The sequence below is a fragment of the Schistocerca nitens genome, chromosome 3, assembly GCF_023898315.1.
Source record: "Schistocerca nitens isolate TAMUIC-IGC-003100 chromosome 3, iqSchNite1.1, whole genome shotgun sequence".
In the NCBI taxonomy this organism is placed as follows: domain Eukaryota; kingdom Metazoa; phylum Arthropoda; class Insecta; order Orthoptera; family Acrididae; genus Schistocerca; species Schistocerca nitens.
The window spans coordinates 601,795,057-601,812,997 of NC_064616.1; the positions used below are offsets into that span (position 1 = coordinate 601,795,057).

At 39.6% G+C, this 17,941-nt stretch overlaps 1 protein-coding gene across 4 annotated transcripts in view; it reads left to right on the top strand.

The window, feature by feature from the left end:
* The first annotated feature begins 1,173 nt into the window (after positions 1-1,173).
* The window catches only part of LOC126248531 (DNA fragmentation factor subunit alpha-like), an 88,217-nt gene continuing 71,449 nt past the window's right edge, over positions 1,174-17,941 (top strand). For all 4 annotated transcript variants that reach the window (XR_007545503.1, XM_049949586.1, XM_049949587.1 and 1 more), the window contains exons 1-2: positions 1,174-1,274; positions 1,541-1,741. Coding sequence is in view for 3 of the 4 variants with exons in the window: in XM_049949586.1 (XP_049805543.1) it covers positions 1,621-1,741 (121 nt within the window). In the remaining variant the exon portion in view is untranslated. The remainder of the gene's footprint in view (positions 1,275-1,540; positions 1,742-17,941) is intronic.

Consider the following 17,941-nt stretch of genomic DNA (forward strand, 5'->3'; position numbering starts at 1 on the left):
AAAAGACCCATTCCACTTGATTATGATTTATCATACAAATGATCCATGTGACACGAAACTAACTAACCAACCTTATTATCTTCTTGGTATAACATTACTGCATGACCTGCATGATGACATATGCTCACCCATACGATCTCAACAGACTGATGGGTATTTTTAAGGAATTAAGAATCATGACCCTACTATTTATATTTATATTTGAAAGTATAGGCTTCCTTAAGAGCCATAGAGAGTTTTCAGAGGTGAACAGTGCGGTATTTTTAAGGAATTAGAAATCATGACCCCTTCAGCTGTGTTTATATTTGAAAGTATAGCCATAGAGAATTTTCACTTTTGAACAGTGAGATCCACAGTTATCGAACAAGGAATAAGGATGAATACAGACAATCAATACATTGCGACAGTGTACTATACAAACAGAAAATCCGCTATAGAGAATTGCCAGATTACATCAAAAAAACACCAAACATTAATATATTTAGAAAAAGAACTAAAAAAATCTACTATAAACAACAGCTTCTGAAACATTTATGAATATCTGGAATATTGCTCAAATCTGTAGGTACTGCATCATAATCTCACTAAACAATTATATATAATTGCCAAAGTATTCCTTGGTAAAACTAACCTTTTTTAATTAATGAACTCATATGTCTAATCATGTACCTACTTTATATTGCCCTATATATTGATATGAAATTCTTCTTGTAAAATCAACCAAGATGTTTCAGTAACTTTAGGGGACTTATGACCACAGCAGTTGAGTCCCATAGTGCTCAGAGCCATTTTCAGTAACTTTTCAGCAACGTGTCTACTTTTGTCTATATGTATGTACAAAATTTTGTTATGCCCAATTAAACTGTTTATGTCACTACAGTCATGAAGGTGTGTTGATAAAAAAAGGATCCAGACTTGATGAAATATTTCCAGTTATATACGACTTTATTTTGTGCATGAATGTAAACATGTAAAATTTTATACTGTTTTGTACTTTGACAAGTTCAATATCATGAATGTCATAAAATGGTGCTAAATAAATGCAAAAGTTAAAAGAGGGCGTGGTTGACGACGTAATGAAAACTGCGCCACTGAAGTTTTGGTTGCACCGTGTAGAAACCGTTGCTCATGGCGCCACTGCAGATTGGCGCGTCACTAGTTGCATTTGAGAACCCATCTTTTGTCGATCTAACATCGGTGTATATACTACCAAAGATTACCATTGCTTAATCTGACTGTGACATTTAAATAGGCGTGTCTGTTGATACCTAGTTGTGAGTAACATGACGTTTATGAATTGTATATATTTATGAGTATCGGTAGTTATGAAATGAATGTAGTGCATTGTTGTAGCTGTAGTCAACGGTGTTTGTGTTTACTATGTTATGTTCTTTTGCTATGTATGAATACAATATGAGCATGGCGTATTTAAGAGAAAAACTAGTATACCGAACGTAAATCAGTAGTAGTGTGAAACGATCCTAATATGCTGATTGATTTATAGTCATGTGTAAATGACGCCTTTTTATCCTTTCGTCAGAGACGAGTTGCCTGTGTAGCCGGATTACTCTTCTGTGCTAATGTATTTCTGAAAGTATTCCATAAGCTGGCATACCACCAATGGAAAAGAGCACCGAAGAAGCGCAGTCAGTTAAAGGGATACCCCTTAAAGTTGTTGACTTAGCTCGTGAATGTAAAAAAGGTGTCGTAGCCTCGACTCTGCAGGAATTAATAAGTCGAGGTATGTCCAATTATTTATGCATGTTTGCATGTGTGAGAAGGCGCTCATAATATGTCGTAGTTATGAGAAATTATTTTGTGAACTATATTTCTTTTGTGTTACTGTTGGTCTTCAATTCAGAATATGGTGGCGTCATTCTCTAATTGTATGTTGAAGTTGTATGTAGCACAGACGTTAAAAAAACAATTGCGCGGTAGTGAAAGAAGAGTAAGTAGGGAAATTTTTAAAAAATTGTTTACGGTATGTCCTAGGAGTAGATAGATAAGAAACAAATATTTATGAATGCCAAATTTACTCCTTTCGCTTGTGGTGTGACACAAACTCGAATTAAGAGTAATTTTGGATGTATGTACCAATGCTGCTTTCAGATGGATTTGTCTTTGATGAGTAGCTTCAGGAGAGGAGAAATGTTTTGTCAGGCTTTGTAATTTTTCTCTTAAACTACTTCCCTTTCTTTTCCCACCTAAAGAAATGTTCTGCAGTCCTAGTAATTCAGTTCAGATTCTTTATTGCTGTTGACTACACACAGTAGACTTAACTTTCTAGTGATATCAGGTTAATTACAACCAAAGTATTAAATTAATATTGATATTACATGTACAAATCAAGTAAATCATAGCCTATATCATTATTATAATCTTAAACATTAAAATAAACATATCCATATCATAGTACTCTTTTATATTATGTTTTTTTAAGTTTGTGTGAGCTTATGTTTTTAGTGTGTGTGAAATAAAGATTGTAATCCTAATCCCTCTGTTCAGTCCCTTGGTTTCTTCACTTTTTATATATTTGATGACATATGAGCAGTTCTCTAATTTGTCAGTTCTTTTGTATACCAGATAATTTTTCTGTAGTGTTCTGGTTATTTGAGGTGCTATCTTTTATTAATGGGAGACATTAAAACCAGAAGTCTGTACTTTTTTTAAAATACACTTATGGTGTATAATTAGCTGAATTACACAAAATGAAGTGACTTTTTGAAAAACAATAAATCCAGTGGCAATGCAAATTTCTCTGCTTAACTTACCATATGTCTAACTGGTAACAATACATCTAGCATCTTTGCCACCAATATACATATTGAGGTAATATTTTTTAAAAGCTTAGAAACTTCTTGATTTCATCATGCCCTACTTTAATGCTGGAAAAAGGAATTACACAATCACACGTGGAACTGGAAACTATGTATGTTTTAGTTGGCTGCTCTCACACTTATCATAAATATATAATGACTAATATAAATATTGCAAATGAAATTAAAGCCATATATGTTTGACAATTCCTTTGACGCCGTGGAATTTCTGGGGGGGGAAAAAGGGGGGGGGTGGTGATGCTAGGTATTACTTTAATCTTCTTATACAACATTAACCCAGAATTAAGTTTCAGATCATCTGAGATCACTGACTATCCATGCAATCATATGAAAGGTTATCTAAAATGTTTCCAATATATTGCCGTGATTCATACATTCGCACATAGTGTTAAAGTTCAAGTTGTTACCATCCTCGTAGATCTTTATATACAACGGTACTGGATTTGTCAGGGATGTGGAACACATCAAATTGCACGTCAGTTGGCAGAAGCAGCCAAGCTAATTCTGAATAGTATAGTGAAAGTCAAATTACGACTAGTGTTAATCTAGTCACATTCGTAATTATGGGAATTGCTTTACATATTAACAAACAGCAGCTACCTGGAAAAGGTCACTGCTCTTCACCATAAAATATGGGAGCTGTTTTTTACCTAATATTTGCAACTAAAGTGTAAGTAGTTATACACCTTACCTGTTGTGTATATTCGAGTAAAACTGCTTACGACAAGTCTTGTGCAAACATGACTCATTTCAAATATACTGCATCACCATGATGACATGCAAGAAAACACAATTATGTTGTGAATCAAAACAGATGAGTGGTATCGCAAGCCTAATTTGACCTGGTAGCATAGTAGTTGACTCAAATTCGGGAAAAAAAATTAGCCATTCAGATACAGATTTTTGTAGTTTCCCTAAATCAGTTAAGGATAGTTTCAGGATGGATTTAGAGAAATCACAAAAAATCTAAATCAGAATGGCTGGATGTGGGTTTGAACCATTGTCCCTCAAATGCGAGTCCAGTGTGCTGCATCACCTCGCTTGGTGGAAATGATTTAAACAAGCTTTATAGTTTTTATACTGGAAGAAACAAATAGAAAATTCTCAGCTCTTCATCTGTTGGAGACAGAGTAGGCAGATTTCAACTGGGGCTTTTATAATGCATCACCCATTGCTAATGGTAGTACTGTCTTTCCATTTTACGAACTGAAATTTTGTTTATGTATTTTAGACATAGGTTATGTTGACTTAATTTTTGCTTGAAGGTAGTTACAAGTAACAAGTTATAGAGGGCCAGAACCTTGGCCTCTACAGTCTCATTAGGATAGCATCAAGCAGAATAGGATGGTGGTGATGTACTGAATGCCCAAAGCCACTGATGAGACATTGTTATCAGAATACACATTAATTGATCAGAGGTATGCTGTTGCCTTTCTTCGCAGCAGAGCAGTGGGACGATGGGCACCGGCCACACTGGTATGCACCGACACCAGAGTGTCTTTCAGTCGCGGCTGCTGGGAGTAAGCGCACACATACTCAGCATCTCATGGCTAGCCAGAGCCATCTCAGTGGCCAGTATTGTAGCCACCAAATTACCAGGGCACCCTCATTGAATTTGTAGACTACATCCAGGAAAAGCAGCCAACAGCTCTGCATGAGGTGGCAGTAGTCGTGGAGAGTTGCATCAGGGCCTCTATGCGAGAGACTGGCTCGCAACGCTGGAGTCTGCTGATAGCTATGAGTCACGGGGGGTGGTGGGGGGTTGCAATTATTGCACTGCTCCATAACAATGGTGGTTGATCAGCTTGCCAAGGACCATCAGTGAGACCTGCTGTTGCAAGGCACAAAAGTCTGCCCATCAGCGAAGGCGAGGATGAGGCAGCAGCAGCTCTCGGCAGTAGAGTACATTAGATTTAGTTAGTGGCAGCATTGTAACTCATAGTCATCCCAATAGACTGCCAATACAGCATTATAGGTTAGCTGCAACACTGAGCTACAATTTGAGAGCGAAGCTGTGACAGTCAGGATATATGTATTTGTCAGGCAACATCAATGATGCTATTCTTTTGTGGGCATGACTGAACGTGCCCTAGTTTTCTGAGCTCATAAACACTTTTGGTTGCTTTGGGATGTCATAATTTTGCCTTTCAGGCACTCTTTCCTGCTATATCAGTAACTCAATAGAACTCTTGCGTTCGGTCAGGGCTTTCTTGGGACATTTCTGCAGTCACGATTATGATGATATCGATCTTATGTCATGATAACACATTGCTACATTGCTCACTTTAATATTTGCCATGAATATTATTCTGGGGTGCAACAATATTGTGGCAGTAAGGAAAATTTGTTGTATTGAATTATCATAATACAATCATTGGTACAGTGCAGTTGTGGTTTCCTGTTTCTATAAAATAAGAAAAAGAGTGGAAGTGCTGTAGTTACCATTACCACAAGACAAGAAATAGGTTGGATTCTGAAAATAATTGTAGCATTCTTGCCTCATGAGCTGATAAACATTTCTTTCTTATGCTGTAGTTGCTGTTTATAAACTATGCATACAAAATCGAAATGATGACACATGCAGCAGTATTAACAAATTTTTCTCTGCTACTGAATATGCAAAAAAAAAAAAAAAAGAGAGAGAGAGAGAGAGAGAGAGAGAGAGAGAGAGAGAGAGAGACAACACAGCGTTGGTACAACATTCTCGGATAATGGCACTGTCTGGTTCATGCAGTGGCAATCCATTGCTTTTTCAGGAGGTAACAAAATACACACGTCATGTATTAGAATGATCTGTATATTTTTGCAAGTGCCTGTGTCTCTTTTAATGCTACTTCTAAGTTTGACAACAACAATGGTGATTATTATAGTTAACTGGAATGTAAATTTAAAGCAGCAGCTTTTTATAAGACTATGTTGAATTGGTGCTTTTGTAAATGCTGCTTTTGTATTATAATGTAAGAAAAATGTCAACTTTAGTGATGGAAAACCAACTTTGAAATTCAGTTACACTGGAGTACCAAAAAAACTGGTAAAGGCATGTGTATCTGATAACATTTTAATAACCAGACTACTTTCCTTTGCCTTTCATTGAAATAAAACATCGGGAGGTGTGATTAATAATCAAGTACGTATATACACTGAAGCACCAAAGAAACTGGTATAGGGATGCATATTCAAATACAGATATGTAAACAGGTAGAATACGGTGCTGTGGTCAGCAACGCCTGTGTAGAACAACAAGTGTCTGATGCAGTTGTTAGTTCAGTTACTGCTGTTACAATGGCAGGTTATCAAGATTTAAGTGAGTTTGAATGTGGTGTTATAGTTGGCGCACAAGCAGTGGGACACAGAATCTTTGAGGTAGCAGTGAAGCAGGAATTTTCCCATACTACCATTTCACGAATGTACCGTGAATATCAGGAACCCCGTAAAACATCAAATCTCCGACATCGCTTCGGCTGGAAAAAGATCCTGCAAGAACGGGACCAACAGCGATATGATAGAAGTTCATCCCTTCTGCAAATTGCTGCAGATTTCACTGCTGGCCCATCAACAAGTGTCAGTGTGCAAATCATTCAACAAAACGTCATCTATATGGCTTTCGGAGCTGAAGGCCCACTTGTATACCCTTGATGATGCACGACACAAAGCTTTATGCCTCACCGTGGTCCACGAAGACCGACATTGGATTGCTGATGACTAGAAACATATTGCCTGTTCAGACGAGTCTCATTTCAAATTGTATCTAGCGGATGGACATGTATGGGTATGGAGAGAACCTCATGAATCCATGGACCCTGCATGTCAGCGGGGGGGCTGTTCATGCTGGTTGAGGCTGTGTAATGGTGTGGGGTGTGTGTAGTTGGAGTGATATGGGACCCCTGATGTGTCTAGATATGACTCTGACAGTTGACACATATGTAAGCATTCTGTCTGATCACCTGCATCCATTCATGTCCATTATGCATTCCGATGGACCTGGGCAATTCCAGCAGGACAATACGACACCCCACATGTCCAGAATTACTCCAGGAACACACATCTGAATTTAAACACTTACACCGGTCGCCAAACTCGTCAGACATGAACAGTATTGAGTGTATGTGTGATGATGACTCTTACTTTAGAAATAAATACAGTTTTCTGAACGATATATGTGCAGGATTTTTGGAATCAAAAAATAATATGAAGGAAGAAATCAGTTTTCTATCAACTGTTGTAAAAAGAAGACAGAATAATGACTGAAACATGTTGATCTGCAAAAAGATTGTGACCACCTGTAGCGTAATTGTTCAGTTCGTGTAGCTCATATTTGTATTAGCTTTGCCAGTACATTATGTCCACTTGGTACTAGTTCCAATCAACAGAATGATTTTTGTAAAGGCAGAGCTTTCATGCCAATTCAGTCAGAGCTTCAGATAGCTCCAATTGAATAATCAGTGAAAGTATTTCAAAAAGCCCTTCGTGGTCTCAGGGTTGTGTTGCTTTCTCAAATTCCACATGTGAGATGAGGCATCTGTGTTAGTTTTGATACTTTTTGGTATGCTAAGAATATTGCTAATCTTTTTTTTTTATTTTGACAAATAGTCTTTATGGCCTCATAAACTACCATTTGCTGTGTTACTGTAACTCTGGTAATTACCAAGATGCAGATATCAAAATTATTTTTTCGAATGAAACTATGTAGTTTTTTGGTTCTGAAATAGTATTTCTAGATGATCTCTACTGCTCTTTATGCATACTTCATAACACAAAAATTTACTGATTGTAGAGCCGTGTCATGTAAAATATCTATCACTGGATGAATGAAGCCCGTGTTTCATCTGCAGTTGCAGTGGCCTTCCTCAGAGTCACCAGTAGACATGCAGGTTTTATTTGTCCAATGCCCCTTTTTTATGATGCAACTTTACACCCAAAATGTTTTATTTCAAGTGACTGGCTGTGGAAACGTATGCACTTACTTTCTCTGTAAGTTAGTGCTAACTCGACTAAGCCTTCATTACAAAAAAACATTGAAGGCTTCAAAACAGTTACAGATTTATACTACTTTGACACTAAATGTCATATCAGCAGCAGAAATTAAATGAACTTTGGTGCGCCCTTATACCCCAGACCAATGCAGACTTAGATACCATTTTACTTTATTCAAATCTTCATATGGGCAATATGCAACTTGTTTGGTCATCCTGGTTCTGGATGTCTAGTAGTTTGTTGTTTTTGAGACAGAGAGTAAAATAATTAGATGCACACATAGTTTTTGATAACTTATTTTACTTAACTTGAATAATAGCAAGTCCAGAGCACAATCCAAAGCAAGTCCTTGAGATTGACTTGTTGGTATCCACAATATCAACAGAGGCTGAACGACAGTTCCTCCTTTAGACAGGGAGAACTTAAAGAACAGGTAGGATGGAGGTCAGTTTAGTGTTGTGTTAAGTCGAGTCAGTGGTGGTGTTGGCCACACAAGCTGATGAACATGTGTCTCGGAGCCAGCCATAGAGTGGCGGTGCAGTCACATGGACTACAGCCAACTTGGAAGTGTGGACTGATGGGGCATGATATCACATTCCTCCCTTCTCCCCCAAAATTCCTTGCCATCATCATGAACTGGTACTGCCAGAAATGATTGGGAGGGGGGAGGGGGCTGGTTTCAGGTGCCAGTGAGGAGGCAGGAGCCTGCAATTCAGCTGTTGACAAGCTCCTGCCTGTGTCCCACCATTCATCTCACAAATAGCTGGAAACATCAGCTGAAAAACCAGCCATAGAGTGTGCATTCAAACCCAGGGACTGAGCATTTTCTTCTATCAGCTGGGGCATGATAACAACTTGAGTGTTCACGGCGGCCCACTGGAAGGCGGCAGGGTGAAGTGGCCCCATCTCTCGTGGCTGGGGCTGCGGTGACCATGCTGTGTCACCATACTTCCGTGTCCAATGCAGGTGGCGTGGACCAAGGGAGCCGAAGGTGGCTGAGGCTGCAAGGTCATCCATAGCACCAAATCTGTAAATGAAAAACCCATAGCAGCTTCATGCAGCCCACGCAAACAAAACTGGTTTTCATAGTGCCTTCTCTACAGCTACATCTATACTCCGCAAGCCACCTGACGGTGTGTGGCAGAGGGTCCCTTGAGTACCTCTATCAGTTTTCCCTTCTATTCCAGTCTCGTATTGTTCGTGGAAAGAAAGATTGTCTGTATGCCTCTGTGTGGGCTCTAATCTCTCTGATTTTATCCTCATGGTCTCTTCACGAGATATACATAGGAGGGAGCAGTATACTGCTTGATTCCTTGGTGAAGGTATGTTCTCGAAACTTCAACAAAAGCCCGTATCGAGCTACTGAGCATCTCTCTTGCAGTCTTCCACTGGAGTTTATCTATCATCACTTTCGCGATTACTAAATGATCGTGTAACTGCTTTCCGTTGGATCTTCTCTATCTCTTCTATCAACCCTATCTGGTATGGATTCCACACCGGTGAGCAGTATTCAAGCAGTGAGCGAACAAGCGTACTGTAACCTACTTCCTTTGTTTTCGGACTGCATTTCCTTAGGATTCTTCCAATGAGTCTCAGTCTGGCATCTGCTTTACCGGTGATTAATTTTATAAGGTCATTCCATTTTAGATCACTCCTAATGCCTACTCCCAGATAATTTATGGAATTAACTGCTTCCAGTTGCTGACCTGCTATATTGTAGCTAAATGATAAAGGATCTTTCTTTCTATGTATTCACAGCACATTACACTTGTCTGCATTGAGATTCAATTGCCATTCCCTGCACCACGCGTCAATTCGTTGCAGATCCTCCTGCATTTCAGTACAATTTTCCATTGTTACAACCTCTCGATATACTACAGCATTATCCGCAAAAAGCCTCAGTGAACTTCTGATGTTATCCACAAGGTCATTTATATATAATGTGAATAGCAACGCTCCTACGACACTCCCCTGTGGCACACCGAAAATCACTCTTACTTCAGAAGACTTCTCTCCATTGAGAATGACATGCTGCATTCTGTTATCTAGGAACTCTTCAATCCAGTCACACAATTGGTCTGATAGTCCATATGCTCTTACTTTGTTCATTAAATCACTGTGGGAAACTGTATCAACCGCCTTGCGGAAGTCAAGAAACACAGCATCTACCTGGGAACCCGTATCTAAGGCCCTCTGAATCTCGTGGATGAAAAGCGCAAGCTGGGTTTCACACGATAGTCTTTTTCGAAACCCATGCTGATTCCTAAAGAGTAGATTTCTAGTCTCCAGAAAAGTCATTATACTCAAACATAATACGTGTTCTAAAATTCTACAACTGATCGATGTTAAGAGATATAGGTGTATAGTTCTGCACATCTGTTCAATGTCCCTTCTTGAAAACGGGGGTGACCTGTGCCATTTTCCAATCTTTTGGAACGCTACGCTCTTCTAGAGACCTACAGTACACCACTGCAAGAAGGAGGGCAAGTTCCTTTGCGTACTCTGTGCCTTGCAGCCTGGTCATACCCAGTACAACTTACAAAGGGCAGCCCGAGACTTAGGTGATAATACCCTACTACCAGCGCCTGTGTCTGGCAAAAACTCTGAAAAAGACCAAATCATGCACATTACAGTTAGAACAATTGTAGGATGAGAGGAAGAGAACTGAAGCATGCTCCTGTGTATGGGAAACACGTAACTTGTTCACCTCTTGCTTGAAAGCTCTGAGGAAGTGTCCTGCTTCATCATTGGGTTGAGAATGAAACTGTGTGGTTGTCACATACTTGATGCCGTTGACATCACAAAACTGCTGAAATTCTGACAATGTGAACTGTGGTTTGTTGTCCAAAACCAACACTTCAGGTAAACCTTTGATGCAAAAAGTTGCTGTCAGAGTCTTGCTAGTGATAGCTGTTATGGTGGATGCATGGATACTATGAATGGAAACTTGCTTGAAGGTGTCTAGCACAATTAGCCAAGGTGACTTCCAACAGGGCCCTGAAAAGTCGATATACAAACGTTACCAAGGGGCACTGGGCTTGGGACAGTTGAAAAATTTTTGTGGTGGAGCATCCTGGTGTCCCACACATTCTGGATATCCTGAAGTCAATTGTTCTGTTTGAGTGACCATGCTGACCCATGTGCAGTGGTGTCGGGTGAGTTCCCCCAGTGGCCTTGATGGAGGAGGCAAAGAATTTCCTTCTGAAGCAAATGTTGACAACCACACAGGACTTATTGTTGTCTGCATTAGGAGGATGACACCCTGCTGGATTGATAAGCTGTGCCAAAAAGCAATATAATGGTGTTTGACCAGATCACTAATCTGTTTCATTGAATGTGGCCAAGCAGTGCAGAGGTAGTGCAACAGAATCGTGAGACTGGGGTCTGCAGCTGTTGTCTGAACAATCCATATGTGGCTGATAGGAAAACAATCAAGTGTTTCCCTGTCACTGGACATCAGTGTGAAAACAAGAATCTTCTGAGGTGTTGAATGCGGAATCAGTGCCAACTGGTGGTTGACAAATGCTTAGCTATTGGCCTGTACACAATTTCATATGGGTAACTGGAGATGCACAGAGACCAATGCTGCAACTTTTGCACCATGCATGGGCGGACTGACTTTGAACTGCTGAACAATGAGGTGAGAGGCTTAGGATTGGTCACCAAGTAGAATTTTCTGCCGTGTAAGTATTGATGAAACTTGGTCACCTCATATACGATAGCAACAGCATCCTTCTTAATCTGTGCATAGTTCCATTGTGCTTTGTTGAAGGGTTTGAATGTGAAAGCATTTGCCCTGTCCAATGATTCAACTTTGTGTGAGAGAAGAGTGCCAATCCTGTAAGAGGGTGCGTCAACTGCAAGCATGACTCGATTGGCTGGATCAGAATCTACCAGAGAACACTTGCTCAATATGGCATCCTTCAGTTTCTGAAATGTGACTTGACACTCCCTATTCCACTCAAACGGAACATTCTTTCATTGAAAACAATGCAGTGGAGCTGCAATCTGTGCAGTGTTGGGAATGAACCAAATGTAATAAGTTAGCTTACCCAACACAGCTTGGAGTTCACCGATGTTCCTAGGAGCTGGGAAGTTCTGTATGGTGGTTAAGTGTGACTGCCAAAGGTGGATGCCCTGACTGCCGATCACATGACCTAAATCTTCACTCTCTGTCTGGAAGAAGGAGTATGTGGCTTTATTACATCTTAACCCAGCATCTGAGAGCAACTTGAAACAGTTTTCTGAGAATGGGAAGATATTTGTTAAGATTGTGAGCCAAATTGACTATGTCATCAAAATAGTTCAAACAAGAAGGAACTGTAGTCATCAGCTTTGATAGGTAATGTTGAAAAATTGCAGGTGCTGCCAAAGAGCAATCACAAAAATGTAAATAACCCCGTATGGGTGTTGATCACAAAAAATCGTCGGGGCTGTTCATCCAAGGCAAGCGTCAAGTAAGTGCTGTGAAGGTGGATTTTGGAAAAGAAATGACCTGCACCAAGCTTGTCTGTAGTCTCTCAGGTGTTGGCAAAGGAAGAGAGTCAGTCACAATCTGTGGACTTACTGTTGTGCTGAAACCTGCACATAAGCACAATTTGCATGTAGGTTTCATTAGACTAGCCAAAGGGGATGCCCACTGTCTAGCTGCTACAGCGGAAATCATATAATTGGCATGCCAAGATAGAAATTCCTGTACCACTTGATATGTGATAGTGTGAGGGATGGGTAATGCGCAGCAAAACCATTGTTATGCATTGTCTTTCGTGGTAATGTGAGCCTTGAAATTACTAGTAATGCCTAGGCCATATCAAGAAATATCACTAAATTCGTCACAAAGTTCAGCTACCTTATCTGTGGCACAGAGGAGTTCACAGAGAGGACATTGCATTGAATTTTCAAACCAAACAGATCAAAAGAGTCAATGCCAAAAATATTTTTACTTTTACGTGAGCACAAAACTGTGTTAGTAATGTTACGAAATGTGGCAGATAGGCTGCAGATACATAGTACAGGAATATCATGTCCCCCACAACTGGAAAGAGTTGTGTGTACCTTATGTAGAGAGGGTTTACCTAGCAGTTTATGTGTGCTTCCATCGAAAAGTGTCACTGACACACGCAGGCCTAATTGCATATGTATCTTGTGACCAGCAATCTGCAGAGTGATGAATGACTTACAGGCGTGACACTGAAGGGAATAAATGTGTAACTTCTTCCCTGTTGCATTTGATTGCATTGTGTAGCGCCAAAATTACTACTTGTCTTGAAGGAAAAAAAAATAAATAAATAATAATAAAAAATAGACTGAGGCCTAGTTGGACTTCTGTTTCTGCAGACTGACAGATTGAACACGACCGTGCTTGCCACAATAACACCACTTCAACCTCACGATGGACAGCCTGCCGCTTGTGAGCCATTTAACACTGAGGGCAGGATTTAATCCCACTAGCATGCTGCCTAGCATACTGGGTTTGTTTACATCACTGCCCTGGCTGAGGTTTTGTGTGCTGCAGTGTGTGAACTACTGGCACAACCTGTTTGCCGTTACACTGTACTGCACAAATAGGAGCGAAATCAAAGTCTGCTGCTGCCTTATCATAGGAGTCATGATGCTCCACAAATTCCAAAACTATTGCAAGCTGAGTTTAGGATATTTAAAAATCTGACCCATTTTGAGTACTGGCTTCCCTAATCATGGCATCACTATAGTAACATCCACATTCTCACTTGAATTTGCAATGGTGTGTAAGTCATTGCAGGTCTGCCACCCACTGCTTATGTGTTTGATTAGGTTGTTTACACAAGTGAAGGAATGTATAGCATGCAGCTGCCAAATTAATCTGTTCAAAATAGTACTTGTTTAGAGCAGCAATTATTTCTTCATAAGGAACACTTTCTGTGTGAGTGGTGGGAAAAAGTTTGGCGGCTAATGGGTAAACAGACACTCTGACTGTTGCAAGAAAATGTGGTTGCCTGTGCCTATGTGCAGTGTGATGCACTGTGAAGTGCGAGTCAAGATGTGCGCAGTACGTGAACCATTCCTCTTGTGTAGAATCAAATACACACAATGGCGGTATGGAAACAGGTGCTACTTGCTGTGGTGGTGGTGGTGGTGGTGGTGGTGTGTTTGCTTGTGCAATGAGCAGTCTGGTCATCATCTCCATGAATTGCTACACTTGTAACTGAATGATCTGAGTTACTGACAATTCTTGTGGGGACTGCCCATAATGGAACACACAAAAATAACACTTGAAAAGAGAGCACAACCACTACTATGCTACAGGAAGGTACAGATTAGAATCATGTGGAATAGCAGCCTGTGAAAAGCACAGAAACACAGTTAATTACAGGGCAAGCACGGCTAAGGACAACATTTCTGCAAGAAAGACACACAATTAATACCATCACCAGTTATTGGTATGGTGAGAAGTAGAACAAAGTAGCAACCAAACCAAATTTTCCCGTGTTGTTAGATGTGTGGTTATCTTGGTGGTTAATGCCAAGGAGTTTGTGGGTTGGGACAAGGAACAAAATAATGAGATGCACATGTAGTGTTTGATTACTTCTTTTACTTAACTTGAATAACAGCAAGTCCAGAGCACAATTTAACAGCAAGTCCAGAGCACAGTTAAAAGCAAGTCCTTGAGATAGTCTGGTTTGATATCCATATTAATAGAGATTGAATGGCACTGCTTCGACTAGACATACAGAGCTAAATGAACAGGCAGATTGGAAGTCGGGACAGTGTTTAGCTGTGCTGGCTGAAGAGAGGGTGTCTCTCAGAGCCGGCCACAGATTGGAGGTGCAGTTATATGGGCTGCTGCCAACTTCCAAGTGTGGACTGGCATGGCATTGTATTGATAGCACACGATACCACACAACTGATGGAGTATTTTCCATCTTGACAAAGTGTTTTATTGTTGAGAGAAGCATAAAATTCTTAATGATGCAGCATTCAACCAGTCACAAAACCTCAGGAAAACCTAATATTAAATACATTTTTACTACATAAATCTCTCTCTCTCAACAAAGTTGATGCAGCTGTATTGAAAATTTTTTAATTGATTCTGGAGATTAAATGTACCCCCCAGACACCCCCCCCCCTTTGTGGCAAAAAATGCTACCTCATATACTATCTCCATTTTGACCTATCTAAAAATGTGTATTTTTCAATTCCAATTTTAATAATAATTTTAGGTAAAGCACTTTTGAAAGAAGAATTTGTGGATCTGTGTGAACTTAAACAAACCTGCTTTGTCTATATGACACGAAAAATATTTTAGATGTCACAGTCACTGAGTGAATGTCCATCTCCTGCAGCATGTCAACATTACATGCTGCAGGATACTTGGTGCTACCTGCTGGAACATCACAGTTTTCTCCATTCTCAGTTGCTTAATTCATCAGCTATTTCCATGTTGTACCAAATGTATGATGGCATAGTCAACCAGTCAATAATGTAATGTCATATATGACCAAAAGAATGCAGAAAGGCATATTCATGTCTGTAAATGACATTCTGTTTAAGATACAACAAGCAGAGTTAGTTCTTTTTGCAGCTGACACTAGTATTGTAATGATTTGAAATGTACATACAAAATGGTAAATAATGTTTTTAAAGGAATTATTCGATGTTTTTCTGAAATTTAAAAAAATCAGTGGGCCCAACTTATTCAGTTTTGCACACCAATAATAAATGTAACACATTGTGAAGAAATAATAACTAGGGTGTAACATTAGGCCTAAAAAAAAAAGATGATGTTTGTATGATGAGAATTTAAACTGAATAAAAACATTTTTGAACTCTCAAAACAACTCAGTTCAACCACATTTGCACATCAAATCATTGAAAATCTTGAGAAGACATGAATCAGTAATTTACAATATTTTGTGTGTTTTTATTCAAGAATGTTGAAGCGATGTTTGTTTTTATTGTTCAGAAATGTCCTGGTAGAATAAAATTTTGTAGACATCTGTTTAAGGGGTTAGGCATTTAGACTAGTGCTTTACAGTGTATTTATTCATTCGTGAAGTTTGTTGTAAGGAACCCTTACAATTCAAAAGGAATAATTATGTACCTAATTACAATATGAGAAGTAAAAATGATGTTAATTATTCCACAGAAATGGGTTCATAATCCTGTCACTGAAAGTTTTGATAACTTAGCTAACCATATGAAATGTGTGACAGACAACAAATTTAAATTTGAAAACCGACTGAAAAAATTGCTGCTTGACAACTCCTTCTCTTCCATAGAATAATTTCTATTTCTCACTTTGACTGCCATGAGGCTATTGCCAGCCACTGCAGAACCTAACACCTGACTCCTTGTGCCTGTCGGCAGCCACAGCAGGGCCTCAAACCTGATGGCCTGCTGGTGAAACAGCCATTATTACGCATGTGTCAGTCAACATGTTAAAAGGTGGTGGGTGAGAATTACAAAGGTCAAAATGTATGTTGCATGTTGCTTTTTGGTCAATTCTGGAGAGAACAGGAAACAAAATTGGTGTTCTTCTGTCAGGCACAGTCAAAAGAAAACAATAATAAAGAGGATACACACATTTCCACATAATAAACACAAAAAGAACTTAAAAAAGATTCCACTGCAAACAGTACAGTTTCTTCTCGCAATCGTCTTGCATAACACATTGTTTATGAATGAATTGGCCCTCCTTGTAATTGGAGATACTTTTGAATGTATTTAGGCATACACCTTACCACATTGTCCAGATAAGCTTGTGAGATATTGTCCCATTCCTCCACATTGACCTCAGCAATACTCTGCAGAGTCTTTGGTGACAGGATGATTGAAAACCACTGAGTTTAGCATGGTCCATGCCCTATCTTTAGAATATGGAAGCCATTTCATCCACCTGATTCTGTGCTCCATTAGGAAGGTTTTCACAAGATTGTGATGCTGGGGGTGTGCATTGTCATCCATCAGTGTGAATACCACTCCAATATGTTCAACAAATGGAGCCACAGTGCGTCCAAGGGTGTCATGCTGATACTTTGCACTAGTCATCCTCCACTGGATTGGCATAAGCAGTTTCTTGCAGCCATACGTTCTTCCTCCCCAAAACATGACTAAACCACCTTGATAAGTGTGTTGGTATGTGATGGATTTAGTGTGTAAATGTTCTCCTTGTTACCTCCACACATGAATGTCAGTATTGTCAGGGTAGAGACTGATACAGGTCTCATCAGAAAAGAGTGTTGTGTCCCACTGCTGTGTACTCCATGGAGAGTGGTTTTGTGTCCATGTGACGAGCCCCTTTCCAAACCCGATTTAGAGAAGGAAACTTTAGAGCTCTTCTGGCACATAATCCCTGCTCGTGGGTCCTATTTCGTATCATATGTGTTGACACTTGCACTCCTGTAGCCGTTTGGAACTGCTGCTGATATCTACCACTTCTCAGTGTGTTCATTAGTTACAAATATCCATTGAATAACAAAAGTATAGTACTTATATTTCATTTTCCACCAGGGCTTAAAATATGACATTTAATATGTTTCAGTGTTTGCTTTTGCTTTGTAAAATAGCATTGACTTTTTTATTCAAGAAATTGTTGAGCACATAAATGAACCAAAGCTTGTAACAGGCTAAGAAAATTGCTATAAAACAGATTTTTAGAGTCATTTCACAATTTGTAGTCACTTAGTGGCAAACATTTTGTGTGTGGTACAGAATGTTAACAGTTTGGTTGAAGGCACAAGAGCTTCACACATGATATTGGATATGGGTGGAAGTCATTTGCTTAATTATGCAACTGGTTAGTTGTTTGTGGGGAATGATGTGTGAATACGTTAGCGGCAGCTTGACAATATTTTTGTGCAACTGCACAGATAAGAGGCATTGTCTGTGACTGATAAGTCAACTGAGCCAGCACAGCTTGCCTCATCTGTTAGACAGTTGTCATTCATCTGTCTGCATCTGGACTGACAAATACCTTTTATTAATTACTTTCAGTGCTTTGGTGTTTGACTAAACCTTTCAGAAAATGTGCCACAAGGGGGGAGAGAAATCTGATGCTCTCCTTGTTTATGTGCCAAAAAGGGGTATCATAATACGGATGAGGCATCAGTGAAATTTGTCAGCTGGCTTCTGATGCTATCCTCAAGTTTTTT